The sequence below is a fragment of the Eschrichtius robustus genome, chromosome 1 (assembly GCF_028021215.1).
Source record: "Eschrichtius robustus isolate mEscRob2 chromosome 1, mEscRob2.pri, whole genome shotgun sequence".
Classification (NCBI taxonomy): domain Eukaryota; kingdom Metazoa; phylum Chordata; class Mammalia; order Artiodactyla; family Eschrichtiidae; genus Eschrichtius; species Eschrichtius robustus.
This window is the reverse complement of record NC_090824.1, coordinates 67,677,245-67,692,272: the sequence shown is the minus strand read 5'-3', so window position 1 is coordinate 67,692,272 and position 15,028 is coordinate 67,677,245. Positions and strand designations below refer to the sequence as shown.

General features: G+C 37.2%; 1 protein-coding gene across 3 annotated transcripts in view; it reads left to right on the top strand.

The window, feature by feature from the left end:
* SCFD1 (sec1 family domain containing 1) overlaps nt 1-15,028 on the top strand; it is a 132,131-nt gene that overhangs the window by 79,506 nt on the left and 37,597 nt on the right. For all 3 annotated transcript variants that reach the window (XR_011074312.1, XR_011074313.1, XM_068546621.1), the window contains exons 16-17: nt 9,555-9,625; nt 12,587-12,666. Coding sequence is in view for 1 of the 3 variants with exons in the window: in XM_068546621.1 (XP_068402722.1) it covers nt 9,555-9,625; nt 12,587-12,666 (151 nt within the window). In the remaining 2 variants the exon portion in view is untranslated. The remainder of the gene's footprint in view (nt 1-9,554; nt 9,626-12,586; nt 12,667-15,028) is intronic.

Below are 15,028 nucleotides of genomic sequence, written 5' to 3'. Positions count from 1 at the left end.
ATGCCACTCTCTCACTTTGTCCCAGCTTACCCTTCCCCGTCCCCCTCCCCATGTCCTCAAGTCCATTCTCTACGTCTGCGTCTTTATTCCTGTCCTGCCTCTAGGTTCTTCAGAACCTTTTTTTTTTTTTTTTTTAGATTCCATATATATGTGTTAGCATACAGTATTTATTTTTCTCTTTCTGACTTACTTCACTCTGTATGACAGTCTCTAGGTTCCTCCACCTCACTACAGATAACTCAATTTCGTTTCTTTTTATGGCTAATATTCCATTGTGTATATGTGCCACATCTTCTTTATCCATTCATCTGTTGATGGACACTTAGGTTGCTTCCATGTCCTGGCTATTGTAAACAGAGCTGCAATGAACACTGTGGTACATGGCTTTTTTTTTTTTTTTTCGTATATGGCCTTTATTATGCTGAGGTAGTTTCCCTCTATGCCCACTTTCTGGAGAGTTTTTATCATAAATGGGTGTTGAATTTTGTCAAAAGCTTTTTCTGCATCTATTGAGATAATCATATGGGTTTTCTCCTTCAATTTGTTAATATGATATGTCACATTGATTGATTTGCGTATATTGAAGAATCCTTGCATCCCTGGGATAAATCCCACTTGATCATGGTGTATGACCCTTTTAATGTGTTGTTGGATTCTGTTTGCTAGTATTTTGTAGAGGATTTTTGCATCTATATTCATCAGTGATATTAGTCTGTAATTTTCTATTTTTGTAGTATGTTTGTCTGGTTTTGGTATCAGGGTGATGGTGGCCTCACAGAATGAGTTTGGGAGTGTTCCTTCGTCTGCAATTTTTTGGAAGAATTTGAGAAGGATAGGTGTTAGTTCTTCTCTAAATGTTTGATAGAATTCACCTGTGAAGCCATCTGGTCCTGGACTTTTGATTCTTGGAAGATTTCTTGCATCTTCTCAATCTTTGCCTCCATTCTTTTTCCGAGGTCCTGGATCATCTTCACTATCATTATTCTGAATTCTTTTTCTGGAAGATTGCCTATCTCCATTTCATTCAGTTGTTTTTCTGGGGTTTTATCTTGTTCCTTCATCTGGTACATAGCCCTCTGCCTTTTCATCTTGTCTATCTTTCTGTGAATGTGGTTTTTGTTCCACAGGCTGCAGGATTGTAGTTCTTCTTGCTTCTGCTGTCTGCCCTCTGGTGGATGAGGATATATAAGAGGCTTGTCCTTGACTCTTTTTGAATTATGGTTTTCTCAGGATATATGCCCAGTAGTGGGATTGCTGGGTTGTATAGTAGTTCTGTTTTTAGTATTTTAAGGAACTCCATACTGTTCTCCATAGTGGCTGTATCAATTTACATTCCCACCAACAGTGCAGGAGGGTTCCCTTTTGTCCACACCCTCTCCAGCACTTATTGTTTGTAGATTTTTTGATGATGGCCATTCTGACTGGTGTGAGGTGATACCTCATTGTAGTTTTGACTTGCATTTCTCTAATGATTAGTAATGTTGAGCAGCCTTTCATGTGTTTGTTGGCAATCTGTATATCTTCTTTGGAGAAATGTCTATTTAGCTCTTCTGCCCATTTTTGGATTGGGTTGTTTGTGTTTTTGATATTGAGCTGCATGAGTTCCTTGTAAATTTTGGAGATTAATCCTTTGTCAGTTGCTTCAATTGCAAATATTTTCTCCCATTCTGAGGGTTGTCTTTTTGTCTTGTTTATGGTTTCCTTTGCTGTGCAAAAGCTTTTAAGGTTCATTAGGTCCCATTTGTTTATTTTTGTTTTTATTTCCATTTCTCTAGGAGGTGGGTCAAAAAAGATCTTGCTGTGATTTATCTCATAGAGTGTTCTGCCTATGTTTTTTTCTCTACGAGTTTTGTAGTATCTGGTCTTACACTTAGGTTTTTAATCCATTTTAAGTTTATTTTTGTGTATGGTGTTAGGGAGTGTTCTAATTTCATTTTTTTACATGTAGTTGTCCAGGTTTCCCAGCACCACTTATTGAAGATGCTGTCTTTTCTCCATTGAATATTCTTGCCTCCTTTATCAAAAATAAGGTGACCATAGGTGCGTGGGTTTATCTCTGTGCTTCCTATCCAGTTCCATTGATCTATATTTCTGTTTTTGTGCCAGTACCATATTGTCTTGATTACTGTAGCTTTGTACTATAGTCTGAAGTCTGGGAGCCTGATTCCTCCAGCTCCGTTTTTCGTTCTCAAGATTGCTTTGGCTATTCAGGGTCTTTTGTGTTCCAAACAAATTGTGCAACTTTTTGTTGTAGTTCTGTGAAAAATGCCATTGGTACTTTGATAGGGATTGCATTGAATTTGTAGATTGCTTTGGGTAGTACAGTCATTTTCACAATGTTGATTCTTCCAAGAACATGGTATATCTTTCTATCTGTTTGTATCATCTTTAATTTCTTTCATCAGTGTCTCATAGTTTTCTGCATACAGGTCTTTTGTCTCCTTAGGTAGGTTTATTCCTAGGTGTTTTATTCTTTTTGTTGCAATGGTAAATGAGAGTGTTTCCTTAATTTCTCTTTCAGATTTTTCATCATCAGTGTGTAGGAATGCAAGAGATTTCTGTGCATTAATTTTGTATCCTGTTACTTTACCAAATTCATTGGTTAGCTCTAGTAGTTTTCTGGTAACATCTTTAGGATGCTCTATGTATAGTATCATGTCATCTGTAAACAGCGACAGCTTTACTTCTTCTTTTCCGATTTGGATTCCTTTTATTTCTTTTTATTCTCTGATTGCCGTGGCTAAAACTTCTAAAACTATGTTGAATAATAGTGGTGAGAGTGGACAACCTTGTCTTGTTCCTGATCTTAGAGGAAATGGTTTCAGTTTTTCATCATTGCGAACAATGTTGGCTGTGCGTTTGTCATATATGGCGTTTATTAGGTTGAGGGAAGTTCCCTCTATGCCTACTATCTGGAGAGTTTTTATCGTAAATGGGTGTTGAATTTTGTTGAAAGCTTTTTCTGCATCTGTTGAGATGATCATATGGTTTTTATTCTTCAATTTGTTATTATGGTGTATCACATTGATTGATTTGCGTATAGTGAAGAATCCTTGCATTCCTGGGATAAACCCCACTTGATCATGGTGTATGACCCTTTTAATGTGCTGTTGGATTCTGTTTGCTAGTATTTTGTTGAGGATTTTTGCATCTATGTTCATCAGTGATATTGGCCTGTAGTTTTCTTTCTTTGTGACATCTTTGTCTGGTTTTGGTATCAGGGTGATGGTGGCCTCGTAGAATGAGTTTGGGAGTGTTCCTCCCTCTGCTATATTTTGGAAGAGTTTGAGAAGGATAGGTGTTAGCTCTTCTCTAAATGTTTGATAGAATTCACCTGTGAATCCATCTGGTCCTGGGCTTTTGTTTTTTGGAAGATTTTTAATCACAGTCTCAATTTCAGTACTTGTGATTGGTCTGTTTATATTTTCTATTTCTTCTTGGTTCAGTCTCAGAAGATTGTGCTTTTCTTAGAATTTGTCCATTTTTCCACGTTGTTCATTTTATTGGCGTAGAGTTGCTTGTAGTAATCTCTTGTGATCCTCTGTTTTTCTGCAATGTCAGTTGTTACCTCTCCTTTTTCATTTCTAATTGTATTGATTTGAGTCTTCTCCCTTTTTTTCTTAATGAGTCTGGCTAATGGTTTGTCAACTTTAACTTCTCAAAGAACTAGCTTTTAGTTTTATTGATCTTTGCTATCGTTTCCTTCATTTCTTTTTCATTTATTTCTGATCTGATCTTTATGATTTGTTTCCTTCTGCTAACTGTGGGGTTTTTTTGTTCTTCTTTCTTTAATTGCTTTAGGTGTAAGGTTAGGTTCTTTATTTGAGATGTTTCTTGTTTCTTGAGGTAGGATTATATTGCTATAAACGTCCCTCTTAGAACTGCTTTTGCTGCATCCCATAGATTTTGGGTCATCGTGTTTTCATTGTCATTTGTTTCTAGGTATTTTTTGATTTCCTCTTTGATTTCTTCAGTGATCTCTTGGTTATTAAGTAGTGTATTGTTTAGCCTGATGTGTTTGTATTTTTTACAGTTTTTTTCCTGTAATTGATATCTAGTCTCATAGCATTGTGGTCAGAAAATATACTTGACACAATTTCAATTTTCTTAAATTTACCAAGCCTTGATTTGTGACCCAAGATATGATCTATCCTGGAGAATGTTCCATGAGCACTTGAGAAGAAAGTGTATTCTGTTGTTTTTGGATGGAATGTCCTATAAATATCAATGAAGTCCATTTTGTTTAATGTATCATTTAAAGCTTGTGTTTCCTTATTTATTTTCATTTTGGATGATCTGTCCATTGGAGAAAGTGGGGTGTTAAAGTCCCCTACTATGATTGTGTTACTGTCGATTTCCCCTTTTATGGCTATTAGCATTTGCCTTAGGTATTGAAGTGCTCCTATGTTGGGTGCATAAATATTTCCAATTCTTATATCTTCTTCTTGGATTGATCCCTTGATCATTATGTAGTGTCCTTCTTTGTCTCTTGTAATAGTCTTTATTTTAAAGTCTATTTTGTCTGATATGAGAATTGCTACTCCAACTTTCTTTTGATTTCCATTTGCATGGAATATCTTTTTCCATCCCCTCACTTTCAGTCTGTATGTGTCCCTAGGTCTGAAGTGGGTCTCTTGTAGACAGCATATATACGAGTCGTGTTTTTGTATCCATTCAGCCAGTCTGTATCTTTTGGTGGGAGCATTTAATCTATTTACATTTAAGGTAGTTATCGATATTTATGTGCCTATTACCATTTTCTTAATAGTTTTCAGTTTGTTATTGGAGGTCTTTTCCTTCTCTTATGTTTCCTGCCTAGAGAAGTTCCTTTAGCATTTGTTGTACAGCTGGTTTGGTGGTGCTGAATTCTCTTAGCTTTTGCTTGTCTGTAAAGGTTTTAATTTCTCCATCGAATCTGAATGAGATCCTTGCTTGGTAGAGTAATCTTGGTTGTAGGTTTTTCCTGTTCTTCACTTTAAATATGTCCTGCCACTCTCTTCTGGCTTGCAGAGTTTCTGCTGAAAGTTCAGCTGTTAACCTTATGGGGATTCCCTTGTATGTTATTTGTTGTTTTTCTCTTGCTTTTAATATTTTTTCTTTGTACTTAATTTTTGATAGTTTGACTAATATGTGTCTTAGCGTGTTTCTCCTTGGATTTATCCTGTATCAGACTCTCTGTGCTTCCTGGACTTGATTGACTATTTACTTTCCCATATTAGGGAAGTTTTCAACTATAATCTCTTCAAATATTGTCTCAGTCTCTGAGACTGTCCTCAGTTCTTTTCATTCTTTTTTCTTTATTCTGCTTTGCAGTAGTTATTTCCACTATTTTATCTTCCAGGTCACTTATCTGTTCTTCTGCCTCAGTTATTCTGCTATTGATTCCTTCTAGAGAATTTTTAATTTTATTTGTTGTGTTGTTCATCATTGTTTGTTTGCTCTTTAGTTCTTCCAGGTCCTTGTTAAACGTTTCTTGTAATTTCTCCATTCTATTTCCAAGATTTTGGATCATCTTTACTGTCATTATTCTGAATTCTTTTTCATGTAGACTGCCTATTTCCCCTTCATTTGTTTGGTGTGGTGGGTTTTTACCTTGCTCCTTCATCTGCTGTGTGTTTCTCTGTCTTCTCATTTTGCTTAACTTACTGTGTTTGGGGTCTCCTTTTCACAGGCTGCAGGTTCGTAGTTCCCGTTGTTTTTGGTGTCTGCCCCAGTGGCTAAGGTTGGTTCAGTGGGTTGTGTAGGCTTCCTGGTGGAGAGGACTGGTGCCTGTGTTCTGGTGGGTGAGGCTGGATCTTGTCTTTCTGGTGGGCAGGTCCATGTTTGGTGGTGTGTTTTGGGGTGTCTGTGGCCTTATTATGATTTTAGGCAGCCTCTCTGCTATTGGGTGGGATTGTTTTCCTATCTTGCTAGTTGTTTGGCATAAGGTGTCCAGCACTGTAGCTTGCTGGTCGTTGAGTGGAGCTGGGTCTTTGCATTGAGATGGAGATCTCTGGGAGAGCTTTTGCTGTTTGATATTACATGGAGCTGAGAGGTCTCTGTTGGACCAGTGTCCTGAAGTTGGCTCTCCCACCTCAGAGGCACAGGCCTGACACCCCACCAGAGCACCAAGACCCTGTCAGCCACACGGCATGTGGCAGGCGAAGTAATGGTCCCCCAAAGACAGGGACATCCAAATCCCTGGAACCTTTTGGTTGGTGTGCGGCCATGGGGACCCAGAGCTGCCGGAGGGGCAGGGCGGTGGCCTGAGGTGCACAGGGTGACCTGGTGTCCTCGGGGTCAGAGCCGGGCCATCTGCACTACCTGCACCTCCCAGCGCGCCAGGGACTCCACCTGGGCTTGACAGGCGTCTGCACCCTGGATTCACATCCGAGGCCCCTGGGAATTCACTTTTAGAGAAACTCTGTAGACAATCCCTTTATATTTATATTTATCTAAATATGTGTTTGTTAGATTTTCTTAAAACAAGATATAACTATTTGTACTTAGAAAATATAATCTAATCATTGTTTTCAATCATAATGATTATAAGATCTTCTTAGGGTTTTAGCCACTAAAATTCTCTAAACTTTACAGGCTTGATAATTTCAGAAGAGTTTTCAATTCAAATCTCAGCTCTTTTGAAAAATGAATAAAAAGCATATAAGCTATTTAGCTTATATTTTACGTATAAGCTCTTCAAGTAAATAATAGTGGTTTTTGAGTTACAGTTTTGGTATGACTTTTAGATTTTATATCACGTTGGAAAGTAAGTTTAAAATTTTTTTTGACTTGTTTGTAATTAAAGGGTTGTATTCATAAAAACTTCTGAGAAACCATAGTATTTCTCACACTTTTAAAACGTTAGATTTGTGGGGAGAACATAACATTTTGAAGATATGTGTACTTTACAATTAAAAATATGGAAAATACATCTAAGTCCATCACTTCTGCGCTATTCCTTGTTATTTACAATAAGTTTTGAGTTAAGTTGAAGCAATTAAGTGTGTTGATTAAAAAAAGTAATCAGAACCTTTCTTTTTCCTTTCCCTTACTTTCTCAAACCATTTATTATTAAAGATATTAAGTAGAGCAGAGCAAGGTAGGCATTCATGCAAAGTAGCAGTGTAGTACCACTTCAGCCCAGAACAAGATGTCAGAACCTGAACAGGATGAGAAGGGCATCCACATATCCGGTAGAGGGAGGATTGGTAATCTAGCCTGAAGTGTCAAAGTCCAAGTGAAGTGAGCGGAGTGTCCACATGTGGGAGCAGTTCCGCAGAGGGTATAGGAGTCCTATCAGATTAAGGAGGGTGACCCTGCATGGGACAAACCAAACATTGGCTCAGGTGGGGTGAGAATTATAGCCAGGCATGTGGGTGGGTCCATTGTAGAGAATCAGAGCCCAAGTGGAGGAGACGACGTCCATGCAGGCAAGGGGACAGTGGCAGAGATAAGATATTTGTTACATACAGAGGACTGGATAAATAAGTAAATATATCGGGTAATAAAAAGGGAGCCGGGTTTCCCACTGTCAGAAATGGAAGTTATAACTATGGAAACGAAGAAAACTAGAATGAACCCTTGTAATATTGGATTGGAATTGGAGGTGCTGATGTAGACTTGGTGTTTTTGTTAAATACTTGCCAAATGGAGAAATAAATATAGATATGCGTGTGTGTGTATACACATATATATCTATTCCCTAACTCTGCCAACTGAGAAGGGCTAGGAGCAACAGTTCCCCAGTAGTAAAAATTTTAGCCTTATATATTCCACTTTCCACTAGGACTCATTGGAGTATGGTTGATTCCAGGGAGAGAAAGTACAAAATGAGCCTGAAACATTTTCTTGTGTCAGAAAGCAAGAAAAGTACTTAAAACATGATGGAACATGTCCAAAGGGCCCAGAAGTCAGCTTGAAGAGGCTATGCTCTGTGCTGCGGATATTAAAAGCACCAGCAGGAACCCACAGGCCCCTAAAGCTCTGAGGGAGGGGAACCTTTCTCTCGTATCTTAGGAGCCATTGCCCCAAGAGCCTACAGCAAGCCCCGTTCCTCTTTTTCTTTTTGTCCTTTAACTGCTTCGTCATAGTTGCAGGAAATACACAATGGAGCAGGGTACCTGAAGCCAAAGCTTTCTGGCTGGAGCACTAAAAAGGGAAGGCCGAGGAAACTGGAAAGTACGAGGGAGATTGCAGAAGGAAGGAGCTCAGGAAAGCAACCCCATAAAGTTGTTTATGAATTCCTGGGCTCACCTCTGAGTTGTACGTGCATGAATCTGATCCTAAAGAGCATTCCAAAGACTGAGAGGTGAAGGACTAGATGACCTCCAAGTTCCCGTACTGGCTGCTGGGCAGTGGGACAGATCCCAGTAGCACTGCAAACATTTTAAAAATAGAATCCATGATGGAAACGGCTCACAGAGGCTGGTAGGAGCTTTGGCCTGAACCCATCGAGGCTAATTACCTGCTAAAGCAAAAATATCAGCTTTCTCCTAGGATTTAAACAAAACCCTGAATCCAGTAACCTACTTCAGTATATCTAAAATACAGTATTTACTTGTAAGCATGAGAATGTTGGAGAACCTGTCATTGATCTTTATTACCAGTCTTTGTCATATTTAGGGAGTAAGGATAATTTGAAGATAGAAAATCAATGGGTCATCAGTCAATATGTTTTGAAAAAATTATTCTTGTTTTTATTCTATAATAAAGTATAACAATTCTGAGTTCTTACGTATTGGGACACACTTTGAAGTGAGAGTGCATATTGGTATTTGTTGAATAGTGAAACTGAGTTACCCATGACCAGTGCCTTATCACTTTGCATCGAAGTACACCCAGTAACTGAGGGGAAAATAAAAGGATTCTCTGGACAGTCTCGGGCTTTGGATAATAGGAGTAGTAGCTCAGAGGATGCACTGCAAGCAAGAAATCTCTCTGAAATCTTTTGTTTTGTCTTAAAATTTCAGGCAGATATAATCTGCATAATACAATGGTGTTTATTATACTATAGACATATGGTTTTTCCAAATCTTCATAGACCCTTCAGAAAGGGGAGAAATGTATATTTAGTGGCTCCAGTTTCAAAAGTATGACCTTAGGCTCAGTTAGATGATTTTAGCCAGCAGGTTTTCATAACCCAGTACCTAAGGGGACCATGCAACTGGTTTCCCAGGATAGTCCCATTTATATACCGGTTGTCCTTACATACTTATTACTAGCATCCCCCTTTTCATCTCAAAAGCGTGCTATTTTAGAATTGTATGATTATCCTACCTATACCTTTTTGAGTTTAGATCTGAAACATAAATCACAACACTATAGACAGTTTGGAAGATAGAATAGAGATGCTTCCATAGCCCATCCCTGTAATCCCATAGTATTTAATCTTTTTCCATATCTGTGTTTTACATGGTTGTAATTTAGTGCCTATAACGTTAAGTCATTTGAATCAAGAACCTTAGTTTGTCTTGTCACATTTATGTATGCCTTGAGTTAATAGTGTTGACTATAATACATAACAACCAGAATTATGAAAGTCTTTTTTTCCTTATCTATTTTCCCCTTTGTAGCAGGAACTCCAGAAGATAAAATGCGGCTGTTTCTTATCTATTACATAAGTGCACAGCAAGCACCTTCTGAGGTATGTTCTCTGTATTCAGTTATTGGGAGGAAGGGAGAATACTCGCTTGTTTCAGAAAATGGAAGTAAAAATCACTGTATCCAAATAATTACTTCATTCCTTCCTTTAAAAGAAAAACAATTTCTTAAGGCTAGTTCTATTTACCGCTGAATATTATAGCAGTATTTATTGTCACCAAGAGAACTATTTACTCATGAAATATCTCACCACTTTTAAGTTGTTAGAATATGAACTGAATTCGTGACCAAAATTCTTATTTCTGGAAAATAACTATTCTAAACTAAGTTAACTAAGTTTGCTCTGCCTTTTGAAAGATTGATCTTATCATTTCTCATGATATGATGATCCTAGAAGTTCCATTTCTTTAAGCTATAGCCACTAATACTTATTTTCCTTACAAGGAATTTAGCTTTAACCTAAAGTAAAAGTTTGGTAATATTTTGCAGTTGTTTTAAAACTAATGTCCAGGGACTTCCCTGGTGGCATAGTGGTTAAGAATCCACCTGCCAGTGCAGGGGGATACGAGTTTGATCCCTGGCCCAGGAAGATCCCACGTGCCGCGGAGCAACTAAGCCCGTGCGCCACAACTACTGAGCCTACGCTCTAGAGCCTGTGAGCCACAACTACTGAGCCCTCAACTACTGAAGCCCGTGTGCCTAGAGCCCGTGCTCCGCAACAAGAGAAGCCACCACAATGAGAAGCACCCGCACCGCAGCTAGAGAAAGCCCACGTGCAGCAACGAAGACCCAACGCAGCCAAAAATAAACAAACAAATTAAAAAAAAAAAAAAACTAGTGTCCATTATAGAATATAGAGAAGTCACTTGGAGGAAAATATCTAAATTTCCAAAAGTTATATAAATATTGTATCAATAATTTCCTAAGATTAAACTTCAGATTCACATCTATCATTTGATCCATATAAAAATAAAGTTGAGAGACTGTATTGCAGTAAAAAAGCTACTTTTTATATCAATAAATTTCTCAGAATGATTGGAAAATAATCTATCTTCCTTTCTAGATTTTCTTCTCACTGGAAGAGTAGATTGTGGGATACTTTGTTGTTTTCTTTTTCTGTAATAAGCCATCAATTGCTTTTGACGAAAAAAATTTTTTTAAGTATGTAGAGGTAATACTGTGAAGGAAAGCAGTGATTTTGCTGTCAGTCTTGTTGCTGGGTTAGAGACCTGTTAACTCTTTCTAATGTTAACTTCGTATAATTTTACTGGATGAGCAACTAGCATAAGGAACTTGGGAATGACACCTAGAATGATATGGCTGTTGTAAACTCCTTTCCTTTGCTGGTAGCAATTATTTTTCTAATGTCAGTAGATTGTAAGGCTTCTTTTTGTTTGGCATGTTAAAACAGCAAAGTAAACCCAATATTTGCTTTAGGTCAATTCTGCTTTATCCTAAAAATACATTTCTTGACTTTTATTTTAATTCAGTAAGAAAGTTCAGTAGTCCCCCCTTATCCAAGGGAGATATGTTCCAGGACCCACAGTGGATGCCTGAAACCATGGAGAGTACCAAACGCCCCCCCACTACCATATATACTGTTTTTCTTCTATACATACATACATACATACCTATGATAAAGTTTAATTTATAAATTAGGCACAGTAAGAGATTAACAACAATAACTAATAATAAAATAGAATAATTATAACAATATGCTATAATAAAAGTTATGTTAATGTGGACTCTCTCAAAATATATTGTACTGTAGTCATCCTTCCTATGATGATGATGTGAGCTGATAAAATGCCTGCATGAGGAGATGAAGTGAGGTGAATGACACAGGCATGGTGATGTAGCATTAGGCTACTATTGACCTTCTGACTGAAGGAGAATCATCTGCTTCAGATGATCCTGTGTCATCAAGCCATGATGGTGTCGATTGTTAGATGTCAGGAGCAGATGATGTCAGTGGTTGGGGCAGGACTGATCAGGAAAGCACAAGTTTCCATCACACTACTCAAAACGGCACACAATATGCTTTATTTCTGGGAATTTCCATTTAGTATTTTCAGACCTCAGTTGACCACAGCAACTGAAACCATGGGAAAGCAAAACTACTGAAGGGAGGGGATTACTGTATAGTTTTCTTTCTAGAAACATCTCTGTCATTAATGGGGGTGTTCCTTTAAGGGATTCTAATAGCCTATTTATATTTTCTTAGGAATATATGATTTTAAAACTTAATGCAGTTTCCCTTAATTTGACCACATTATTTTATTTCATTTATTTTTGGTAAGAATTATGTCTTTTCATAAGTTTAAGTGGTCATTAAGAGGCTTGAAGCAAATTTTGACTACTGATGTAATAGCCCCCAAAATGCAAAGTAGTGAACATCTCTGATTTGATGGTGAGCTTAAAAGTTTCTTTCTTTTAAATTTTTATAATGGAGTCACTGTGATGATAGGCTCCTGTGACATATACGAATTCAACTAGACTTTACTCATCAGGAAATAAAAAAAGAGTAAGAAAGAAAACTATTTAAAAAGTGTAGGACACGTGCTGTTCAGTTAATAAATTTGGACCTCTGCAGTGAATATGAGATGGGATAACCTGAATCTGCAGGTCCCCTAAGTCAACGTCATTCCCCTCATGTTTCCAATTTTGGAGTATTCTTGATCAAGCCAGATCTTTCATTTAATGCTTATCCCAAGGACAAGCAATCTATGTCAACAGTGGAGGAAAAACTGACTCTGTTGGGCTTACTGAGGGATGACAAAATACTGTACTTTATAGGTGATTTGGGAGCCTGTCAAAGGTAATTTTCATTATACGTGATTTTTATCTCAGATGCTCATTTGGGTACTCCCTTAAGATACCACTCCACTCTACTTAGGTGCTCATGCCTTTAGTCTAACTTTCTGATTAATCCAATGACAACAAACAAAATGGTCTCTTTCATGAAAGTAAAATTTTTTGTCATATGATTCTTTTCTTATTTCAGGCTGATTTGGAGCAATACAAAAAAGCTTTAACTGATGCTGGATGCAACCTTAATCCCTTACAATATATCAAACAGTGGAAGTAAGTTTTATTCTTCAGTTCTTACCATTTAAGAGAGTACAATGGAAGTTGAGTTCCCAAGAAAATGGGAATGTTACTAAGAAAACTGAACAGTGCCTTAGTATTTTTTTTTATTCAATGGCATAAATATTTCCTTATCTCCCCCACCCTTTCCACAACTTTATATAAAATAGTGATGCCTTTCTTTCCCAGACATATTTTTTCCTATATTTTCTTCAAAGATGTGAGATGAGAAAGACTGAAATGTTGTGGGTCAAATGTCTCAAAAACATTTTTAAAATGTTTTAATTTCACTAATAATCAGAGAAATGCAGATTAATATAATGCAAAGATTTAGAAAATATTGTGCCAAGGATCCAGGAAAATTAACTGATGCATTTATACTCTACTATTAGAAATATAAATTGTCAAAATTTTGCTGGCTGGTATAAAAAGTTTTTTAAAAGAATAGCTTTGACCTTGCACTTCTCTTAAGAATTAATCCCGAAGAAGAAATTGGAGTTGTAAAATCTTAGAAGCAATTGTAATAATCAAATTTTGAAAATCAACCTGAATGTCAAGGATTGAAATTATGTCATTTCCACAGGAATGCAACTGAGTCATTAAAAATCTTATTGTGGAAGACTTATTCTAATGACCATTGAGAAATGGCCATGTTATGTTACAAAGTGAAATATAGTTTACTATTCAATGATTTGTTTGATAAATAACTTCCTTTGTCTCAGTGATTAAGGACTCTTCTAGACGTTAAGAATACAATAGTGGGGCTTCCCTGGTGTCGCAGTGGTTAAGAATCCTCCTGCCAATGCAGGGGACACGGGTTCGAGCCCTGGCCCGGGAAGATCCCACATGCTGCAGAGCAAATAAGCCCATGCACCACAACTACTGAGCCTGCGCCCTAGAGCTCACGTGCCACAACTACTGAGCCCACGTGCCACAACTACAGAAGCCCGTGCGCCTAGAGCCCGTGCTCTGCAACAAGAGAAGCCACTGCAATGAGAAGCCCACACACCACAACAAAGAGTAACCCCTGCTCGCCACAACCAGAGAAAGCCCATGCACAGCAACAAAGACCCAACGCAGCCAAAAATATAAATAAATAAATAAATAAATAAAAATTTTTAAAAAAAGAATACAATAGTAAACATGCTATGGAAGGCTCCTACTTTCACTGAATTTACATTTGTGTTGAGGGAACAATAAGTCAACAAATAAGCAAACAAATGAACAGAGTTCTGTTAAACCATATTCACCATATTAAGTGATATAAAGAAAATAAAACTAAGTGATAAGATCTTAATTTGTTGGGGTATTAGCTAAATTTGTTGAGGAGATCAGGGTAAACCTCTGGGTAGGTAACACTTGAGCCAAAACTTAGATGACATTTTTTACATTATGATCCCTATTATCTATCCATTTATCCATCCATTTGTGTGTGTGTGTGTGTGTGTATGGACATACACATATATACATATAACTGCATAGCTAAAATGCCGTTCACTTAAATGCTACTAGTGGGTAACTCTGAGTAGTAGAATTTTTTTCCTTTTGGATTCTTTATTTCCAAATTTTCTACAACAGTATCTTCAGATTATTTCTTAAAATAATTTTTTTTAAGACTAGAGGATGGAATATGTTCTGATCTCACGTGTATCAAAAAAATATGCATAGAAGAGAAATATACCAAATTATTAATGGGATACCTCTGAGTTGTGAGTTTATGATTGCGTTTTATTTTCTATATTTCTGTTTGGTTTTTTTTCCAATTTGCTTTTATTTCACTGTTTTCTTTTTTTTTTGAATTTTATTTTATTTATTTTTTATACAGCAGGTTCTTATTAGTTATCTATTTTTTACATATTAGTATATATATGTCAATCCCAATCTCCCAATTCATCCTACCACCACCACAACCCCCCACCACTTTCCCCCTTTGGTGTCCATACGTTTGTTCTCTACATCTGTGTCTCTGTTTCTACCCTGCAAACCAGTTCATCTGTACCATTTTTCTAGGTTCCACATATGCGTTAATATACGATATTTGTTTTTCTTTTTCTGACTTCACTCTGTATGACAGTCTCTAGATCCATCCACGTCTCTGCAAATAACCCAATTTCGTACCTTTTTATGGCTGAGTAATATTCCATTGTATATATGTACCACATCTTCTTTATCCATTCGTCTGTCAGTGAACATGTAGGTTGCTTCCATGAACTGGCTATTGTAAATAGTGCTGCAGTGAACATTGGGGTGCATGTGTCTTTTTGAATTATGGTTTTCTCTGGGTATGTGCCCAGTAGTGGGATTGCTGGGTCATGTGGTAATTCTATTTTTAGTTTTTTAAGGAACCTCCATACTGTTC